Source organism: Dryobates pubescens, chromosome 16, assembly GCF_014839835.1.
Source record: "Dryobates pubescens isolate bDryPub1 chromosome 16, bDryPub1.pri, whole genome shotgun sequence".
NCBI classification, from domain to species: Eukaryota; Metazoa; Chordata; class Aves; order Piciformes; family Picidae; genus Dryobates; species Dryobates pubescens.
The window spans coordinates 10,078,456-10,098,048 of record NC_071627.1 but is presented as its reverse complement, the minus strand read 5'-3'; the positions used below and the strand labels follow the sequence as shown (position 1 = coordinate 10,098,048).

General features: G+C 38.1%; 1 protein-coding gene across 16 annotated transcripts in view; it reads right to left on the bottom strand.

Annotated features, from left to right (window-relative positions):
* The window catches only part of TENM2 (teneurin transmembrane protein 2), a 668,081-nt gene that overhangs the window by 344,782 nt on the left and 303,706 nt on the right, over positions 1–19,593 (bottom strand). For 2 of the 16 annotated variants that reach the window (XM_054168530.1, XM_054168531.1), the window contains exon 1: positions 10,395–10,678. The exons of the other annotated variants lie outside the window; for them this stretch is intronic. In XM_054168530.1, coding sequence (XP_054024505.1) covers positions 10,395–10,440 — 46 coding nt within the window. In that variant the 5' untranslated portion in view covers positions 10,441–10,678. Of the gene's footprint in view, positions 1–10,394; positions 10,679–19,593 lie in introns of those variants that run through there. 16 annotated transcript variants of the gene reach the window in all.

The window sequence follows — 19,593 nt, the reverse complement described above, 5'->3', positions numbered from 1 at the left end:
ATGTGACTTTTTCTACCACCAGCTGATAACTATTAATGCTTCACATTCCTTTCTGATGTGAAGTTTTAAGAAATCATTCCTCTCCTAAGGTGTGTTACCACTGAAGGTAATTTATACAGATCAAAATAAACAGCCATCATTCTATGTACAAATGTTTCACTCTTACCACTTGCACCTTTTGTTTTCCTCTTGTTTGCTTTACATTTTTGTTTACACTTGTCACACTGTACATTCATGAGGAAAAGAGTAAGGTGCTTTCCTGTTTTTGGAAATCAATTGTACCCTTCTGATTTGCTTGCAGGGTTAGTCGTGTTTCACCTGCAGTGAGATTAAGACACAAATGAGTCAAATGCTGTCCAACTGTTTATTACTATCACTCTTTCTAGATAATTGCACTTCATCAGGACCCAGCAGGTAGGGTGCAGTAAAAGTTGCCCCATGATCAAAGAAACCAAAAGTCCACTGCTGGCACCATCCACTGAGCCAACGGTTGATGGTATGGGTTCTCCCGTTCCTCTCAGTGTACACCCCGGCCACTGAGGGAACTGAGCAGAACACCCCTTGAGCTCCTGCCCTCTCTATGAAAAGAGAGGAACAAGATAGGAAAGGAGGAATGACAGAATAGGTATAGAAGTATAAGTGAAGGTATCTTTATAGATTGCAAGAAAAGTTACCACCATGGAGGATGCAGCAGTGCCTTGTGGGCCCAGCATTTCCAATGGGGTGGTGTGAAAAGGTCCTTCTCTATTGTGTGGGGAGGGGGTCCTCCTCCATTGCTCCTGATGACTTTGTGGTGGGAGAGAGTTCCACAGAGAGGATTCTTCTTTTCTAGCTCCAAACAGTTTGAGTCCCAAAATCCCCACTCAGTTCCTAGAAACTTCCTGCTTATGCATGGTGGGAGTGGTGTCAGTGGGGGTGGGCACAGGCCAGTTTGGTTCAGGTTCAGAGTGCCAAGAGGGCTATTTTGGGGGTCACAACACACAAGACACTTCTCCAAGTCTACAATCTACCACCTTTACACCTGCTCATCAGGCACTGAAAACCACAAGACCTTTCTCAGCCAGTTGCTCAGCCACAACACATCCACCTGCAGTGCTCGGGTACAAAATGGGAAACCTCCCAAACACTGTTTGAGAAGTCCATTTTAACTGATTGCCCAGCCATCTCTGGTGCAAACCAAATGGCCTTCTGCACCAATCAGAATATTATGGTATCAACACAATTAAATAATTTCAATTATAATGATCTTGACTTACGAGGTATTTCAATATACCCCTTGGCATAATGATAGAAATTTAAAACCCTTCTAGAATGCAGCATACTTGGCACTTGCTTATTTATTAACTTATTAATTTCTGTTCTGTTTATCAAGTGGAGGAAATCTCAAGAGCTTTTTGGTGTTTTGGGGGAGATGGGGGTAGTTTTATCTGAAGCCACTCTCCTTGTATTAAGGAAAAGACTCCCATTGAATGATAAAGCACTCACTGTTACACTATTACAGGAGATGAATTGCATTAACCCCTGCCCTTCCCATTGTACTTGCTGCCCACTGGAAACAACAACAGAATTACTAAAATCCCACACTCTCTAATGGGATGGTAATAGGATTCAGAGGCCATTAGGGTAAAGACAATCCATATTTTATACTTTAATAAGCCTTTGCTGAAGATGCTGGATCCCTCTTCAAAGCCAACAATTACTGATTTAGTATTAACAAATCCACAACAACTGTCAAGACTGCAGAAAGCATTCAAGATGAAGTCAGTAGAAAAATGAAACCACTTAAACTGAAATAATTTGTTATTTCACAGTGATACTGGTTATTACTGTCATCTCAGATTTCTTTACATCCAAGTGTCCTGGTTACTCAAGTTTGCACACAATTGTCTCAGAGCTCTGCATCGTTTGCTTTAACAGGTGAGCACCGCTCTCCTATTTTCTAAGCATACGCCTTGTCACAAAGAAATAAAACGGTGAACACAGAACTACAAGAGACCAATTAAGTCATGAAATCAAGTTCTCCACAATCATAGATAATCACGCAGACAAATTATTATGATTACCCATAAATGGTTGTCTACAACATTGTGGATTCAAAGGAACCTGCCGTTCTCCAATAGCATGCCTCCACAGTTTATGTTAAAAGCATACATTTAATGAAAATTTAGACTTGATACATGCTTCCTCTCCTCCAAAAATAGACAACTTTGAGCTCCACTTCCACATTTTCTTTGCTTTGCCACAACTAATACTTAAAGAAAGTTTTCAGTCCACCCAAAGAGCAGTGGGGAAGAAAACCATACTGATTTCTGCAGCAATTAACTCTGTTTAGCTCACTACTAAAAAAGATTCCATACACTACTTTGAAAGATGCCTTCCAGAGTATCTAGGGACATCACAGAGATTTTTGAAGCATAGCTTCCAGGCAAACTAACAGAAATAACCAGAAGCCAAGCAAAAAGGGAAATGATGACCTACGTAGCTCTAGGACAGGAATTGTCCTGTAAGTATTTGACAATACAAAACACAGGTACAGCATGAAGAGAAAAAAGATATCAAACGCTGCACAAATAGCTTCCTCGAGGAGAAAAATAGAGAATACAAACAATTCATTTCTAAAGACCTGTGTATATGGATACATTTAACAACCTAACTATGCTGTCTATACAACATCATCTGTGTGTCACTTTAATAGCTTGACTACAGAATCAGATTCTTTTCTTTTGAGTTTAGGTGGTGTGGGGTTAGGCAGCAGGTGCAAGCAGCTTCAAAGACACTACAAGCCTTATCTAGCCACAGCGGTGTAAAGAATCAGAAAGCTACATTAGTACATTTTCCCATGCCAGTATGCCTTAAAGTGGCCTATGGTACGGCACAACCAATTGAATAGTAACTTGTGTGCTGTGGATACATGCTATCCAGTTCACTTTTAAAGAACTATTTTGTATCCTTTTTGGACTAAAGTTGCAAAACACTGGTGGTGAGTATGAGTAAGGTTTACAAGTGTTCTATTTACTTTTCTGAGGTTTCTTACAAAAAAAAAAAAAAAAGAGGGAAAATATGATCTTAGTAAAAACAGAAATAAACCCCATGCTTCCAGCTGTTACTGAAACCAAACATGCCCAGCACATGCCATCGTGGAATCATTTCTGTGAATCAACACAAAACTGAGTTGTTGCTAGCACAACACCATCAGATTAATAAAGCTTATTATTTCTGTGTTGACTACAGCAGACTTAGTCTCCAGTATAATTTTGGTTTAACACTCACTGAAAAAATTAGTTCCATGAACTTAATGAATGAGTTTTATCATTCTCCTGCAGAAAGGATGGAAGTATAAGCCAGTGTATCTGTGTTTCATAATCAGTAAAGCTATGGAAATATCTACTCTTTCACTCAGCTAACTCACATACATTTGGTTCAGAACAGTCTAAGTTGATTTTTTTTTTTTCAATATATACTCTGAAATTCTGCACCCAAACCACAATAATTGTGACTCAGAGTAAATTAAAACCTTTGCATACCCTGCTTGCCTGCTCTAGTGCAGGTATCCTTGAAAGGACCATATCAGTGTTAACTTACACTTCATCTACAAGACACTTTCCTACCTTTCTCAACTATTCTTTAGCACAGAATTATAGCTGTTTTAAATTTTGATGTTAGATCTGTAAAACACTGCTAGAAATACAACATTTATTTTCCCTTACAGAATAATGTAGAGTTTGAATCAACTCCTTCAGGAATAAAAGCTCTACATCTGGGTAGTTTCCCAGAAAACAAAACTAAGCCATGGAATATCAAAACAAACAAACAAGCAACTCCCCCAAAGCCCAGAAACCCCTACAACACTCCAAACTTGAAGCCTGTAATAAGAAAATATCAAAAAGAGGTTTTAAAAATAAAATAGAACATTCTACCACAAGTGACCAGTTCATTCAAAAGACTTCATTTTTAGAAGGTGGTGAACAAGGATAAAACAATTAATTTGTTAAGGCTGGCCAAGGCTAACTGGGGGAACATGAAAAGCAACGTGTTGCCGGCACTGCAGTCCTGTTTTGCTTAGCATTTGACATAAGCTGCCTCAAAAGACCATTTGAATTTGTATTTCAGTCATTGGAAAAAATACACCCCAAAAAAGAGGTAGGCAGGAGATGCAACATAATGAGTTATAATACAATAATCATGGTTTGGATTTCTGTCAAATTTCTTAGAACATAAATGAGCATTTATCAAGAATTTGCCCCAAACAACTAATTTACACTCATTTCCGCAACAAGACAGACATGATTCTCTTTCATTCAGCCCTTTGTTAACTCTGATTAATTACTTCACTTCCAAATTTCATTAGAAACATATTCATCTTTTCTAGGTAGCAACAACTGATACGCTGAATCTCAAAGTCTCCTATTAGAAAACTGAACATCTGCCCATTCCTTACATTCTACTGACCTCTAGAGACTGTATGTATATATGTATAGCACATAAATAATGTATATGTGCATGTACACATCCTACAAAAATGTCACAATAGATTGAGTTTAGAGAAAACTGTATGCAGCATTTGATGTTACAGTTTTTACTCCAATCACAAATTGTTCTTCAAAGAATTTTCTTCCCTGTGTTTTCTAGGCATGAAGAATCCTTGCTAGTTTTCATTTTCCTTTTGCTCTCTGTGCCCTTCCAACCCAAACACACCATAGCCTTCTTTATCTGTTCTGCACAGAATTAAACTGCAAGTATAAATATCAATATAAATATTGAGATAATCCAGGTTTCAATTAAGCATAAATAACCACCGAGGAGGGAGTGCCACAAAGGAAGCTCCCAGTTATTGTAAAATGCGCATGTAAAACTTAGAATCGACTCTTCTGCCCCCCAATAAATGATAGCATCTTGCAGCAGCTTCCTGGTCTCCATTTTGCTGCCAGGAAAAAAAAATGTTTGACATTTAGACTAAACAGAAAGGGCTGAAGGAGTTGAGTTTGTCAACTAACCCAATTCAAAATAGACATTAATCCAATGATAAAGAGAAACGAGAGGAACAGAAATGATTATATTCCTTTATAATAATGTTAGTATAACTGACGTGGTTAGGAGCCATCACTTAGGAATACTGCATGGGCAAGTACAGTAAAAACATGACCACAAAGATTTTAACAAGTGAAATTTCAAAGGCATACTTTCAAACTTAAAATATGGTGTACTAAGTTTTGCATCAAAATGCTCAGAAAATAGAGAAAATATACTGCTAATGTTTTACAGAGAAGGGCTACACATAAGATATATCCATAATGCCTTTATCCCCTGGCACCTCAGACAAAGGTAAGTTTAGGAGAATGATTTGGGAAAAAAAAAGTCATGCTACAAAAACCTTTAGCAAAACAACTTTTTTAGTTTTATATTTTGTTTACTTTGAGGACTGGGAAGATAAAGCTTTTTAATGCAGCATTTTACACTGCTATAATCATATTGCACATGGTAACAGAATAAACACTTGATTTGGAACCAGCTATGATCTACAGGTTGAATTTTATGAAATCAATATAAGCTATAGATAGCAACTGAAGTCTATCTTTAAAAAAAAAAAGCATGAATAAAGATAGAGTAAGAACTACATTAGCTAAATATATTTTACACAGTATAGCTGAAAGGACTTACAGCCTCTACTTCAAGTTACTCAAGAGTTACTTCAGCACAAATGAGGAAAAGACATACATCCACGTCTTTTCCTTTAGAAATAACTTTCTTAAGATAGCTTCATCGCCAAATCCTGCATCTTTTCCTTTAAATTATTTTTATTCACCTTATATCAAACTTTAATGAAAGTATCACAGTGATGGAACAAATTACACAGCTGCATTTGAAACAAGCTTCCCAAATAAGTCATTAAATTACTGTTACTGGCAGTACATTTTCCTATGTACACATTGTGGCTTTATATTTCAATAAGATACTGCAAACACCTAGACATCCATTCCTGCTGTATTCCAATAACATGAGATTAGGGATATATTTTTAAATTTGAAATGGACTTAAATTAAAATACAGAGAATCTGATTTGTGTGTTTGTTTATACCTACATAAGCATGCACAGACAAACCTAATAATGCTATATTGTTGTTACTGAGAAACCTGGCACTAGACTCAATTGTGACCAGAATTATTTACCCTGCTCAGACACTCTTGAGCTTTTCATATTGTACTCATAAGTAGAGTCCCACTATACAAGTGGGCCTGCTTTTCTCTTCATGACTTTGAGAACTGAGAAATACAAAGATAAAAGTTTATTCCTTAGGGCTATATTGTGTCATAAGCCTTTAAACTGAATTTGCCAATGTTTTCAACAGGGAATTCTCTTTAGAAGCTGATGACATATTACGATCTTTTAAACTAAACTATGTACCATTTCCTTGAGCTGACAAGTCTGAAAGTAAACTGAAGTAGGGAAGGTACAAGAACATAGCTCTAGTAATATTATCTAACTGGTAACAGTCAGGCGGCTTCTTCTGAGTGATGCAACTGTGAAAATGTGAAAGTGCTCATGAGCTTCTTGCCATGCCCAGTTGAGATGCATAATGTTCAATGCCAGTCGCTAATTGTCTCTGCAGCCCTAGGAACTCCTAAATTAGAGAAGAATACCTTCAAAAAACTACACCTGACTATTTAATAAATATACATAGCACTGATGTTTACTAAACCACATTCATAAAACACAAGATTTCAACTCTTCCAGGTATCAAGTATGCAAACTGTTTTCTGAAGGGTAAGGAATGACCTTAGTATGTACTCCGTTGTATGCATGCCCGAATTCAACAATAAATTAAAGAAGCAGAACAGTACAGAAACACCCTCCTGATGATAGCAAATCTGCACAATAAAAAGCCATCACCCTGTCAGATGAAAGAATTTTTGGAGCACACATCTGCAAAAACCCACAATAACCAGCCTGAACCTACAATAAACCACCTACAACTTAAATGACATGGGAGCTGCCACACATTCTTCTATCTGCGTATTTTTCCCCAATTATAAGCAAAAGCTGAAATTTCCTTGTGCAGTTAAGTAGCAAACTAAATAAAGCTACACTAGTATGTATTATAAAGTTCAGTGAAACGGCTGTCATAATTCTGATAACTGAAATCTCTTCTCTAAAAAGATCTCCAAATAGTTCATATTTTTCAGTTTTTATTTAAGACATATTAGGTACAAACCAGCTAAGTACAGAGAGATCACATTTCTATTCTGACTAGCCAAAGTTTTGCATATTTATCCTATTTGTCATGAAAAGCTACAATTTAAAAAAACCACCACAACTCACATTACTGCTTTGAATTTGAAATCAGTTAGGGTTGATCACCTCCAAAAATAAATATTCCCACAGATAGAGGTCAGTGGTTGCCTGAAATTGCATCAGTTAGCAGCTGTATACTAGAATCCTCCACTCCTTTGGGACTGCTTTATTATTTTATCAGATTAATTAATAAAATTGCACTTTTAGCACAGGACATCATAGTTCACCATTCACACATTTCCTATTAGTTACTTCACAATTTACTGATTTGAGACTTATCACAGGACTACTCTCAGAAATGAAGTATATAAGAAGATGGTAACTCACAATTGTTCACAGTTAAAAAAAAAAGAGTAAGAATGTAGAAATATAAAAAATCTCAAACATATAAATTAAGAAAGAGGGTGTGGGCTTTTTTAATTTTAAAATTATGTTATGCCTTGACTAGCTAAGCTCTTACTGTTCTCAAAAGAAAGCAACTTCAATATACTGGAATTCTAATGTTGAGGTTGCATGCATTTCACTTCTAAATTTCTAATCAAGCATTTGCATTTCATAAATGTGTTTTTTAAAAGCCCACAAACTTCTAAGGACACTCTTTCAGCCTTTCCTCTAAGAAACATGCATGTGAAACCATCTTAATACTACTGATAAAACATTGAAAGTGGCAAATTAAAAACATGAAAACCTTGTAAGAGAACAGTTGCCTCTACATGTACTTCATTTTCGCACATACACCTCATTGTATTTTCAGATTGAATAGAACCTTGGTTGATGATGATGTAAAAAAATTATTCTCATATTATTACACTACTAACAGCCTGTTCAACCATTTGCCTTGAGATTTTTCTTTGGCTTTTGTAATCTCACTGCATTTCTTTTTCTCTATGAAGCAATCTTTACTTTGCTCTCCAGCAACATCTACTGGAATATCAGTAAAATGCTGCTATTGCTATTAATCACCCATTTAACATCTAGCAGGGCAGAGTTAGCAAATGCCAAAAGGAGACAAATTATCTGCAATTCAGACCCTCACTCAGGGCTCAAGCAGATCAAGTTAGCTTGTCTTCAGCCTTCTGTTTTTCTGCCATTTCATAAGGAACAAATTCCTTATGACTAATACATATCAAGAGTCATCTACTATTTACACGTAGATGCACTTTATTTAAGTCACAAAATACCATTTAAAATGCCACATCATATCCAGGGACTTCCATTTTTGTCAGACAAGTGAATTTTAGTTTCATTCCACAAGTGCTTAAACAGACCTGAGATGTAAAAAGACCTTGAAAGAACGTATAGAAACATTTTGAAAGGGTAAAGAGAGGTATAGTGGCTATTCCACGCAAAAATAATAAACAAGTTCAGCAAAACTATAGCTAAAATTAAAAATGTCTACTACAGATCAGTGAAATGTTGCAAGTTCTTTTGTTTAAGTCCTCAGACGAAAAAATCCTACCCCTTTAGGAGAATGAATAAGCGTAATAACTACCACTGAAGATAAAATAAGAACCTGTGAAGTCCCTCTGCACTGATGGGAGACCAGGCTTCCCTGGGGACTTGATCCCATTCAACTGTGTGGTGGCTTGTCACTGCCTATCTTGTAAAATCAGCTCCTGCAAGTGTACACAGAAAGCACTGCCACTGGATTTTGCCGGGTACAGAGCACTGCGCATTTGTAGGTCTGCAGGCGGGAGTGAGTCATTAGGGCAAACTTGCATAAAGACAAAAGTTCTCAAGTAAACAGATTAATTTCTATCTGCAGTATGCTCATTTGGAGGTCTGCAACACTAAAATCTACCCATCAGCATTTACTCTATGACAGCTTCTAGAGCTAGCTTTTCACAGTTCTGCTCTCAGTCAGTTAATTAGTACTCTACTTTTACAAATAACTCTGATCACTGCAACATTATTTGTTATCTTTTAAATCCTCAGTAATGGTCTAACTATCCTTAACTGCATGCTCACTTTTCAATATGACAATGAAATTCAGAACACCACCACTGCTCAGAATCCCTTCCTTCAATTTGGAGTCTTAGTTTGCTCAGAGAGAGCAAATGTAAAATAGAAGTGCAGAAATATAAGGAGGAAAAAAAAAACAAACACAAAACAAGGCACCAAAGACAGTGAAAACCAAAACCAGGTCCCCAACAGCTACACATTCCAGTTGTGAATAAAAGGCACTTACCAGCATGTAACATTTTTAAAGTAATTGAAATTATTCTTGCATTTGGAATCTCTACAGAGGCTCAATGTATTTTTGTAGAGCATAGGAGTGCACGTTTCCCAAAACCCACAAACAGTTTCAGCTATAAGATTTCCTATTATCACAAGACTTAAGCTCATAGGCTCTGCCTGATAAATTGGCTTCTCTCAATAACTGTTAAACAGAAAGCCCTTTATTGTAATCCAAGTGCACTTGTGGACAGCACTTTCAGAGTTAACTCCATTTGACAACTGACATAAATCCATTATTCTAATTTGGTGAATGCCTTACTAAATACAGATGCAGTTTATGAGTTTTAGTCACGTATTTCATTCAGGATGCTAGTTAATCTCAATTTACAAAACATAAACATGAAATAGGTTCTACAGTATGTCTAAAAGGGTACAGCTATTCATCTGATGAAATTCCAGGCAAACAGATGAGATTCACCTAGACCCGAACTCAATGCCAGATTTTACCTTACAAAACAAATAATAAATAAGTACAATTAAATTTTAGCTGTAGCAATCAAAATTGCAGAATGCCAATTGTAAGACTCAGAAGCTTTTCTTGTACCGAGATTTATGCACCGAATTTAACCTTAAGCAAAGTCCAGCTTGAACAAAAGCTGCTTCTCTGATTTATTTTGATACATACAGAAAGGGGGGGGGGGGGGGGGGGGGGGGGGGGAGCAACCATTCAGTGTGAATACAGCACATTCACAAACCCATTTCCAATTCAATTTATAGCACATACTTTACATGTTAAACAAAAGGAATCTGATACACTACCGATGCTGCCTCTTGCTGCAGTTGCTTGCCTCAGTTACAAAACGCTGAAAATCTACTGCTCTGCCCAAGCCACTCCATAAAACATTCGGAATCAGGCACTTCTTACCTGCCTCAGTTGAAGGCTTCCTTCCCTTGTTAGCAGTATGAAGCATCCTCTAGCCTTCCCAATCCTCACCACCAGCCTCAAATTGCACAGCTAAGTCCTTTTTTTGCAAAAAAAAAAAAAAAGCCCGCTTATTGAAAGTGATTAGTTTTTGTTGTCCCTTTTAAGTCCGTCCTGCGGGAAAGAGCAGGGGAGCGATGTGACGCCACCTTTTAATCTTTTGCAAGAGTGAAAAGGCAGAAAAGGAGCGCTCGATCAAACTGAGCTTCACACATGACTAAAACTCGCCTGAGAGGCTGCAAGCTCTGGCTAAAGCACCACTAGGCGTAAGTGTAAGAACAGAGAAGAGGGGAGAGTCAATGAAATGTGACAACGTATGTGCATCAAAGAAAAGAAAAGAGGGAGAGAACAATACGAGAGAGATCGAGGCAGCAAGGAGAGAAAGAGAAAGAATGAGAATGTGAGGGAGAATAAGCATGAAGAAAAGATAGGAGAGTTCTGAAGCAAAGAATTTGCAGAATAAAGCCAAAGTGTCTGGCAGCTTCTGTTTTCATCTCAGTGAGCATGACATACTGCCTCTCTCATTTAGCAACACATTCTTGTCTCTTCCAGGTTTGAAAACTGAGATAATCACAATGTGTGCCTGTTTTTGCCTGACTGGCATACTTGTGTGTGGTACACCTGAGATTCCCCTCAAACATCTTCTAGAGATGCATTTACATGCAATTAAGTTCATATATTCATTAGGAAAAACACCTCCCCCCACCCCCAAAACCCAGGAGCTGCTAATTTCTATTTCAATTTACAATATACTTTAACTGGCAGATGGAATTCTACTTATAACTACTAACAAACTGTGACTGATAAACAAATGACTGAACAAATGTTTAATGTTGATAACTGAGTTCTCGTAGCAAAAAAATATATTAGCATTGGTAAATCTGTGTTTAAAAAAAAGAGGTATCACTGACACTTAGTCTTCTATTTGTCTTGTTGTTTCTATATGAAGTTGCACTAAATAGTAGTAGCAGAAAAAAGATGTGATGTAGAACTAAGGTGTTTTTTTTTAAAAGAATTAATCAGACAAATGATCAGATTTCAAATTAATTAAAAAAAAACCATTATGAGATAAAAGCTAGATTTTTAATTATGAGTTCCTACTCTTTTAGGGGAAAGGTCCACACTAAGCTCTCATACAAGTAGAGCTCATTTTCATGCCAGATGAGGGTGGGGTGTGTGTTGGAGTTGTTTGGTCAATGGGTTTTTTTTCCTAGCTATATGTACACCATTTGCAACATCAGGACAGGTCTGTAATCTGATTTGTTTATCCCTTTTACCTGTTTAAGGTAAAGGCAAATTAAGCTTTTAGCCAAGTGGCCAAAAGGCATACCACTTCTCAGCAGAATCAAAACAAGTCCACAGTCAGACCTGGCTGTGGGGATGCAAGGTTAAGAGGGCAGCCAAAATGTAAACAAACCTAGACAAGAACATAGCATTTTTGCCTTTGCTGCAGCATCCTACTCAGGCCTCCCTAAGGATCCTACATCTCAATTCTTCTAGGTAAAAGGAAGGACTATGTCAGTGAAAGGATTCTGGAAATTTGAATCTAGATCTCAACTGTACAGCATACTTCTGTGCTAGCTTCTGCAAGTCACATAGTGCTACATCCAGGCATCTGTCTCTTCAGGTACCCAGCTAGTTTGAAAAAACATTTTAACAGCTCTACACAAATTGGCATCTTCTTTGGCAACAATTCCAAGTACAGGAAGGAGGCTATGAAGAAGAGTTTACAAATTATTATAAGGGAATCAGTGGTGAATTTCAGCTCTGACTACTTAAATATCATTATTGTACCACACGTTTTACAAGAGCTGATGTTTTTCTGTTAATGTTAACCTCCAGAACCTCACCACAAGCTGCCATACTAAGCTCTGGGCAGATGGAATCCAGTTTTAATATTTTTAAAGTAAAACTTGAAAAACAATTCTTTATGCTTGCAAACTGACCCAGACTGCAGGCCTACTGCTAAATTTGTGCTTTCTTCAGTGTTTCACCTCTTAGTTTTCATCTCCCTGAAAGGATTGGCAATTCTTACATAAATACGGATCCGTTAAAATCAGATTCACACTCATCTTTTTGAGCAAGTGTAATAACTTGAGCGTTGAGTAAAATTTACCATGAGGAGAAAAATATTACAAAGAATATTGGGCTTTTAAACCTCTCTCAATATGTGTATCAATACAGCATTAGCCTGACCTGGCAACAGAGTATTTTGTGTGATGGCTTACACAAAGTATTTCTCCTTACTCTGTTGGTGGAATTGAAGCAGTGTAGCTGCTTTTAAGGCCTCCTGTTTTCTCTTCCAGACATGAAGGAAATAAACAGCATCTGAAGATTCAGGAGGACAGAAGAAGAAAGAAGAAATAGCAATCCGGAGCATTACTAATGAATACTCTAATGGAAGTATCTAGCTACCTTTTAAAAAGGAGAAAAAACAAAAGGAAGTCCCAAGTTCCTATAAGAAGCTTACTCTGCTATGCATTACTTAACATGTGTAACAGTAACAATTAGGGAAGAGACTTTTCCTGGCATTTCCCATCTCATTCTCTATTTTCTCACCCTTCTGGTAAATTGCTGTTCTCATGGAATACTTGATAAGGAGTTTCCACATATCTTACAATTTTCAAAACACACAAACACATATAAATATATATACTCCTGGAAGTACTTACTCATTCTCACAGGCTTATCTACAAATTCACAAATCAATCAAAACCTTGTGTTTACAGCCAAGGTCAAGAAAACACTCGAAAACATGCATGCAGTTTGTTTGTTTGTTTTCATGGAAGATGTAAGATTGTGTGGCTAAAACTAAGCATAAGTTTATATACTGACCTTGTGCTTGAACTGCTTAGTGAGAGAGCTCTAAGAGGAGGTGAGTGGGAGTAGAGAGAGAGAGACAGATGACTGGAATCACACCCTACCTTCCCTGATTCTCTGTTCCCTCTCTGCCTGGTCAGATGAAGTGATTGAAATGATGCAAGTGGTGGCAACAAGTTCCTGCCTGGCACAGCAGGCATGTGCCCTGTGTGACTGCCATGCTGCCCCAGGTGCCCTTGCACAACAGGTATGAGATTCTGCAAGTGGAACTGAACAATAACAAGCACAACGGTTCATCTAGCCTGGTGGTGTCACCAAGGTTCTATCAGTCCACACTTTGCATCAAAACTGTTTCCATAAAGAAATTAAGATGGGTCACTTGCATAGGAGACTCTGAAGCAAACAGAAGGCCCAGATATGCAGACCAGACCCACTCTTTAGGGAAGACAGCTATCTCCCAGGTAAAAAGTATGAAGAGAGAACTTCCTACCATGGTACAACAGGTAGGCAATAATGAAGTTGCAACAACAAATTTCAGGGCAACCTAGAGAGACTTAGAATGACGGAATTGTTAGGGTTGGAAGGGACCTCAAGTTCCATCTAGTTCCAACCCCCCTACCATGGGCAGAGACCCCTCACACTAGATCAGGTTGCTCAGAGCCACACCCAGCCTGGCTTCAGGAACTTTGAACAGGAGTTAGGAGAGCTCACTGAAAAAACTTTAAACTAGATTTGAAGGGGGAAAGGCATAAAATGAGGTTTGCAAGACATAAGCCTGGAGGTGGGCTGCCAATGTTAGAGAGACTATGTGTTAGTGAGGTTCTGTGGGATACCATCTTGATGGAGGTAGGGGTTGGAGGTCCATGCAGCAGCAGACACAAGGGGTTTTGATGTGTTAGAAACCATGGAAGCACCTGAGAATGGTCACATATGAATTCAGATATCTCCTTCCAAAAAAGTGGTGGGGTCAGTAGCCCTACTGAAGCAGCTCCAAATTCTCCAGAAAGGATAGACAAGGCAGGACTTGGGTCACAGCAACTCCCTACAACACTAAAGGCATGGGGAAGAGTGGCTGGAAAGATGCTTAGAAGAAAAGGACCTGGGAGTGCTGGTTGACAGTTGGCCGAACTTGAGTAGGCCAAGAAGGCCACCATCATCCTGGCTTGTCTCAGGAATAGTATGGCCAGATGGAGCAGGACAGGGTTATCTCCCTGTATGCTGAGGTGACCCCTCAAATACTGGGTTCAGTTTTGGAACACTCTCTCCAAGAAGGGTATTGAGGTGCTGGGGTGTGTCCAGAGAAGGGCAACACACCTGATGAAGGGTCTAGAGCATAGGTCCTGTGAGGAGCAGTTGAGGGAACTGAGTTGTTTAGCCTGAAAGAAGATCAGGGGAGACCTCCTCACTCTACAACTGCCTGAAAGGAAGTTGTAGAGAGGTGGCAGTTAATCTCCTCTCCCTAATAACAAGAGACAGGACAAGAGAAATTGGCCTTAAGTTATACTGGGGAAGGCTTAGATTGGGTATTAGGAAAAATTTCTTCACTGAAAGGCTTGTCAAGCTCTGGAACAGGCAGCCTAGGGAAGTGAACTAAAAAGTGTTTGGATAGTGAACTGCTTGAGTCCTGACAACTCCAGAAAACAAAGCAAGTTATTCTCCTATGGAAGTTACTCTCTGTGATTTGGCCACATTTCCATAAGACAGGCTAGGCCTTTGAGTAACATGAATGCAGAAAGTGTGCTCCCACTTAAGCTTCCTCAAACAGTACTCCAGCTGCACGCAGGAACCACACCATAGAACATAAAGTAACTACACAAGGAAAAGTACTAGTAATGTCATTTTGTGCAGAGATATAAATAACTTGTTTTCTCTGTAATGATGAAAGGGTAGAAAAATGGGCTGGAAACAACTAATCAGAGCTTTTCCTCAGTCTTACCTAAGGAAGCCAAGTTTAATCACAGAAAACCTCTTGATTCCTTACTTCTCTATTAGAAACCTGGATCATTCTTCCACCTGTGTGCAACCACATATTGTATGACTCGGACTTAAAAGTTACATTAGTAATAGAACAGTGAATAACACTCAACAAATTTCATCATTGCATTGTTTTAATGATGCTAAATCCCCCATCCCAACAACCCCATACCCAGAAAACACATTAGTGCTCATCTAGAATGTGGAGTGTCAGGACAGCAAATTATGGAGAAACCAAGTGGCCATTGACTACAGAAGTACTCATGCCTATCAAAGGGACTACTGACCAGAAAAACCCATTGATTACATACCCTTTGGAGATAAATTAAAGCCTCTAGTTATGCAAAACAGCTAATGATCACTTTCTCTTACCAATATCCTTCTGTATTTACCATCTAGCAAGGACCTTTGCCAATTATCCAGTTGGATGGCATGAATACAGAGCTAATTTTCCCAGCACTGTGGTTTTGTTTCTCCTGTTTCAGACCTTCAGAAAGACTGTGTCTGAAAGCATCTTTTTTCAGTTATATCGATCTGTTTAATAAAATATACCATCCTTTCCCCCCCAAACCTTGTTTCAATACCACCTTTGAATCTTTCTCTTACACCACAACCACTCTAAAAGTAGAATGGCAACGTAAGGCCCTTCATCCCTCCCCAACCACCATTCCCTGCACTGTGATCTGTGCATTGCTCAGAGGAAATACAAGAGTAGCACAAGAATAGAGGCAGAGCATACAGTCTTATGTTATCTATATTTACCTTCCTAGTGCCCAGCTGAAAACAAGAAATGAAATGGGTGTTGTAAAAGATGTGTCACAATCAGACATAATTTTATTGGTGAGAGGCAAAAGTTTAAGACATTCCCCAAGTATGAGCTACATGTAGCATCCTGGCAGGTTGAAGGAAAACATGCAATGCCATTGCTGGCATGAATTATAGAAGTACCTAAATACTGCTTTTTAAGCATAACTAATACATGTGATAGCATCATTATAAATTAAAAATTGCTTATGACCTCCATTTGTTCCAAACACTACTTTACTCACTACATGCATGGTTAAGCAAATTTATCTATGGCTGCTGGTGTTAGACGATAGAAAAAATAGCCAAGCATCATGCAAAGGCAACAAAAAGAAAACACCAGCAGAAGCTTCTTTAGTAGAAGCAGCTTGCAATTTGGCTCTGACTCATATGGATTTCTTAACAGCTACTGAAAATAATCTTTGATTCTTATCATTGTCAACTCAGTAAGTGATGATAACTAATAACTAAGTTATTTGTGTATATAGCTAATTTTTAGTTTTATCTATTTCATCAAATAAGTGTTAACAGGTTGTAAAAGCAGTCATTTAATAAATTAAATCAGTACTTTTTTTTAAATTGTGCTTGACAGAACTAAAACAGGAGATAATTAGTCTATCCATGGTTATTGGGGAATACTGATTTCAAAGTATATGTAATTCCTTCTCCCTTTTTCCTTCCCTTCACCCCCCTCCAAATTTTTACTTGTAAAATCATAAGAGGAATATGCATTAAAATGACACTTCAGAATTAAAACTTGTGTGGCACCAACTTGCACTACTGACTGCTTGGTACAGTCTTGCTTAGAATTTTTGTTCCAGTGACTGAACACAATCACAGAAGCTGAGGCGTTTAAGACTGTCATCAGTACATCAAACAATAATTCCTTAAGTACCTCCCACAGAAGTGTACATTTTTTATAACATCATTAAACTGATCATCCTCATCAGTGCCTAAATAGCAGCCAGTTCATGAGAAACTCCTGTGCCTCAAACTAACATTAGGGATGGAAGGAACAACTTACCTGCAAGGTATGGGTTTGCCTGCCATGATTTCTTCCTATAAAATAGGCTGAAAGCTCCTTCACACCGCGTAAGATATGTTCTGCTTGCAAAGACAAAGACCAGCTACCAGGAGAGTGCTGTAAGGCTTGTAAAGGATTTTCTTCACTACGAGGTAATTTAAGTTCTCTACATGAAGTAAAAACCTACACTGAGTCAGTAAGAGTACAGGGCTTCACAGCGTACAATTTATTTTAGAGTATTGGGCAACACACTTAAAAACTGAATAAAGCCTAGTTTTACTGCCCAGTCCTCTGAATTAACATGCAGCATTCAAACCTTAAGTATACCCTTGAGCATTTAGTACTTCTCTGAGCCACAGCTTTGAAGATGCGTTGGTTTCCTATGCATTAACTTGACCTATATTCAGGCTGACTTCTATTCTGAGATTATTTCTGCTGTGAATCCAATTCCAGATGCCAAATACACTGCTTTGCTATACCTGTGACAGAGATCCCAAAAAGCAGGAGGATGTCAACAGATTAAAAGAACACTGCTGTCTTTCCCTCATAACCATGGCTCATCAAAACTCATGCTTTTTTGTGAGCTGATCTTGGCACAAGTGTATTGCCCTGATAATGTGGAAGCACAGAATGAAATCTAGAAAGCTCCTTAAATTATTTGTTGTTATGCCAGAGTCCAAAGACCTGCTGACTTGCCTGGAGCTGAGCTTGATCTGTGCCATGTGCCAAGGATGCCTAAAATGCTTTCAGATGGGGACGGCTTGCCTAAAAAGGGAAAACAAGCCTGCAAGAGATGACTGAAAAGTGAAGGGATGGGGGGGAAGTTATTACAGAACAAAGTTTCAAGACAAAACCAGACAGCTTTCCATTCCTCATATAAGGCATGTTAAAGGAAATGGAAAACAGGCACAAATGTCTTCCTTTTTAACACTCTCCTGTTTTCTTGTGTCCTGATTTGCAATTTTTGCATCAAAACACCAGTTTTCAAGTCTTTAGTACGAAGGTCTTACAGAATTAGGCCCTACTCTACTACTACCATCTTGACAATTCACTAAATGCTTCAAAGTCACGTAATGATCTAGTGGAATAATCATATACTATAATAGGACGTGTACAACTCCGTATATCTCATGAAACACATTTGTAAAGCTCTCTGAGTCTACCAGGTCAGTTGAAAGATCCCTATAGCATTCCAAAGACTTCCATTTTGGCACATTTATAACAGACTCCTGATGAACTTTACACCAACAGTTACCACAGTAGCAATGATCTAAGAGGCTGCTCTATAAGCAATGCCATAACAGCAGGATGTAAAAGCAGCTGTACAACCCCTACTTGCCGCCTGCATATGTGCAGAGTTCTACTTACATGAGTCAATAGGATTTTTATGACACAGTTTTGTGCTGTATCTATACTATGACTCAAGCAAATGAGTAGGTAAGAAAAAGGGTGGTATTCTCAAGACAGTCTGGTCTACTTTGTTTTCTGCTGTGGTTCAGAATAGAGTAAAATTCCACCAAGAAGGCTTAACATGGTATATAAAAGCACCCTCAAAGAACTTTCCTTGGCATGCCATCAGCTCTCATCACACACAGGATATTGGTTCTGATGAACCTTTGGTATAAACCAGAACAGCTGTTCCTGTCTTTATCCCTGTCAAACCACTAGCAGAGAACACATAGTGAAGCAAAAGACTGGAAAAAAAGGGTAAATGTAGAGGACTGATTGGAATGTTTAGAACAGCAAGAACTTGAGATGTGATTGACTCTTGAGAACTTTAAGACATAGCACTTTAAGTTAATTCTGAAAAAGTGACAAAAATATTTTAAAAAGCATATGTACATTAAAAAGTTCTATAAAAAGCAAAGATGACATTACATTAGAAATGATTAAAACATAAAAAGTTATTTAAATGCACATTTCAGCTTTGGTTTTAAGACAACCGTTTCACGGCTCCGAAATGCAACCAGATCATATTATAAATAGCAAGATGAAGCTCTTAGGTGTGTTCATTCTCTTAAGCATATCCATAAGTAACTCACTGTATTGTAAAATAAGAAGAAATAATAATTTTTCTTTCTTTCTCTCTTTTTTTTTTTTTTTTAAAGAATATGCAGGTTTGGATTCTATGGAAACTCAACCAAGACTGTGTTGTTTTTTCCACTCAGCTGACTAAAAACACTGGTGAACTATTTGGCTGTCATTTGAAATGTTCTTCAACCTTATGAAGTCAGAGTGACATTAGAGCAAAAGCTTTCTAGACAACAGTTCTGACAAAGTGAAAAAGTAGCTAACGAAAAAAGAAGTGTTAACTATCTTTACTCTTAATACTTTTCAGCCAACCAGTTTACTACAGCCATCATTTTTTGACATTCTCTCTCTTCACAGTAGCAATAAAAAACTTTACTTATCAGCCAACTCTGGTAGAATCAAAGGAACGGTTTGGGTTGGAAGCAACCTTAGAGATCACCTAGTTCCAACCTCCCCACCAGGGACACCAGGTTGCTCAAGCCTCTCTTT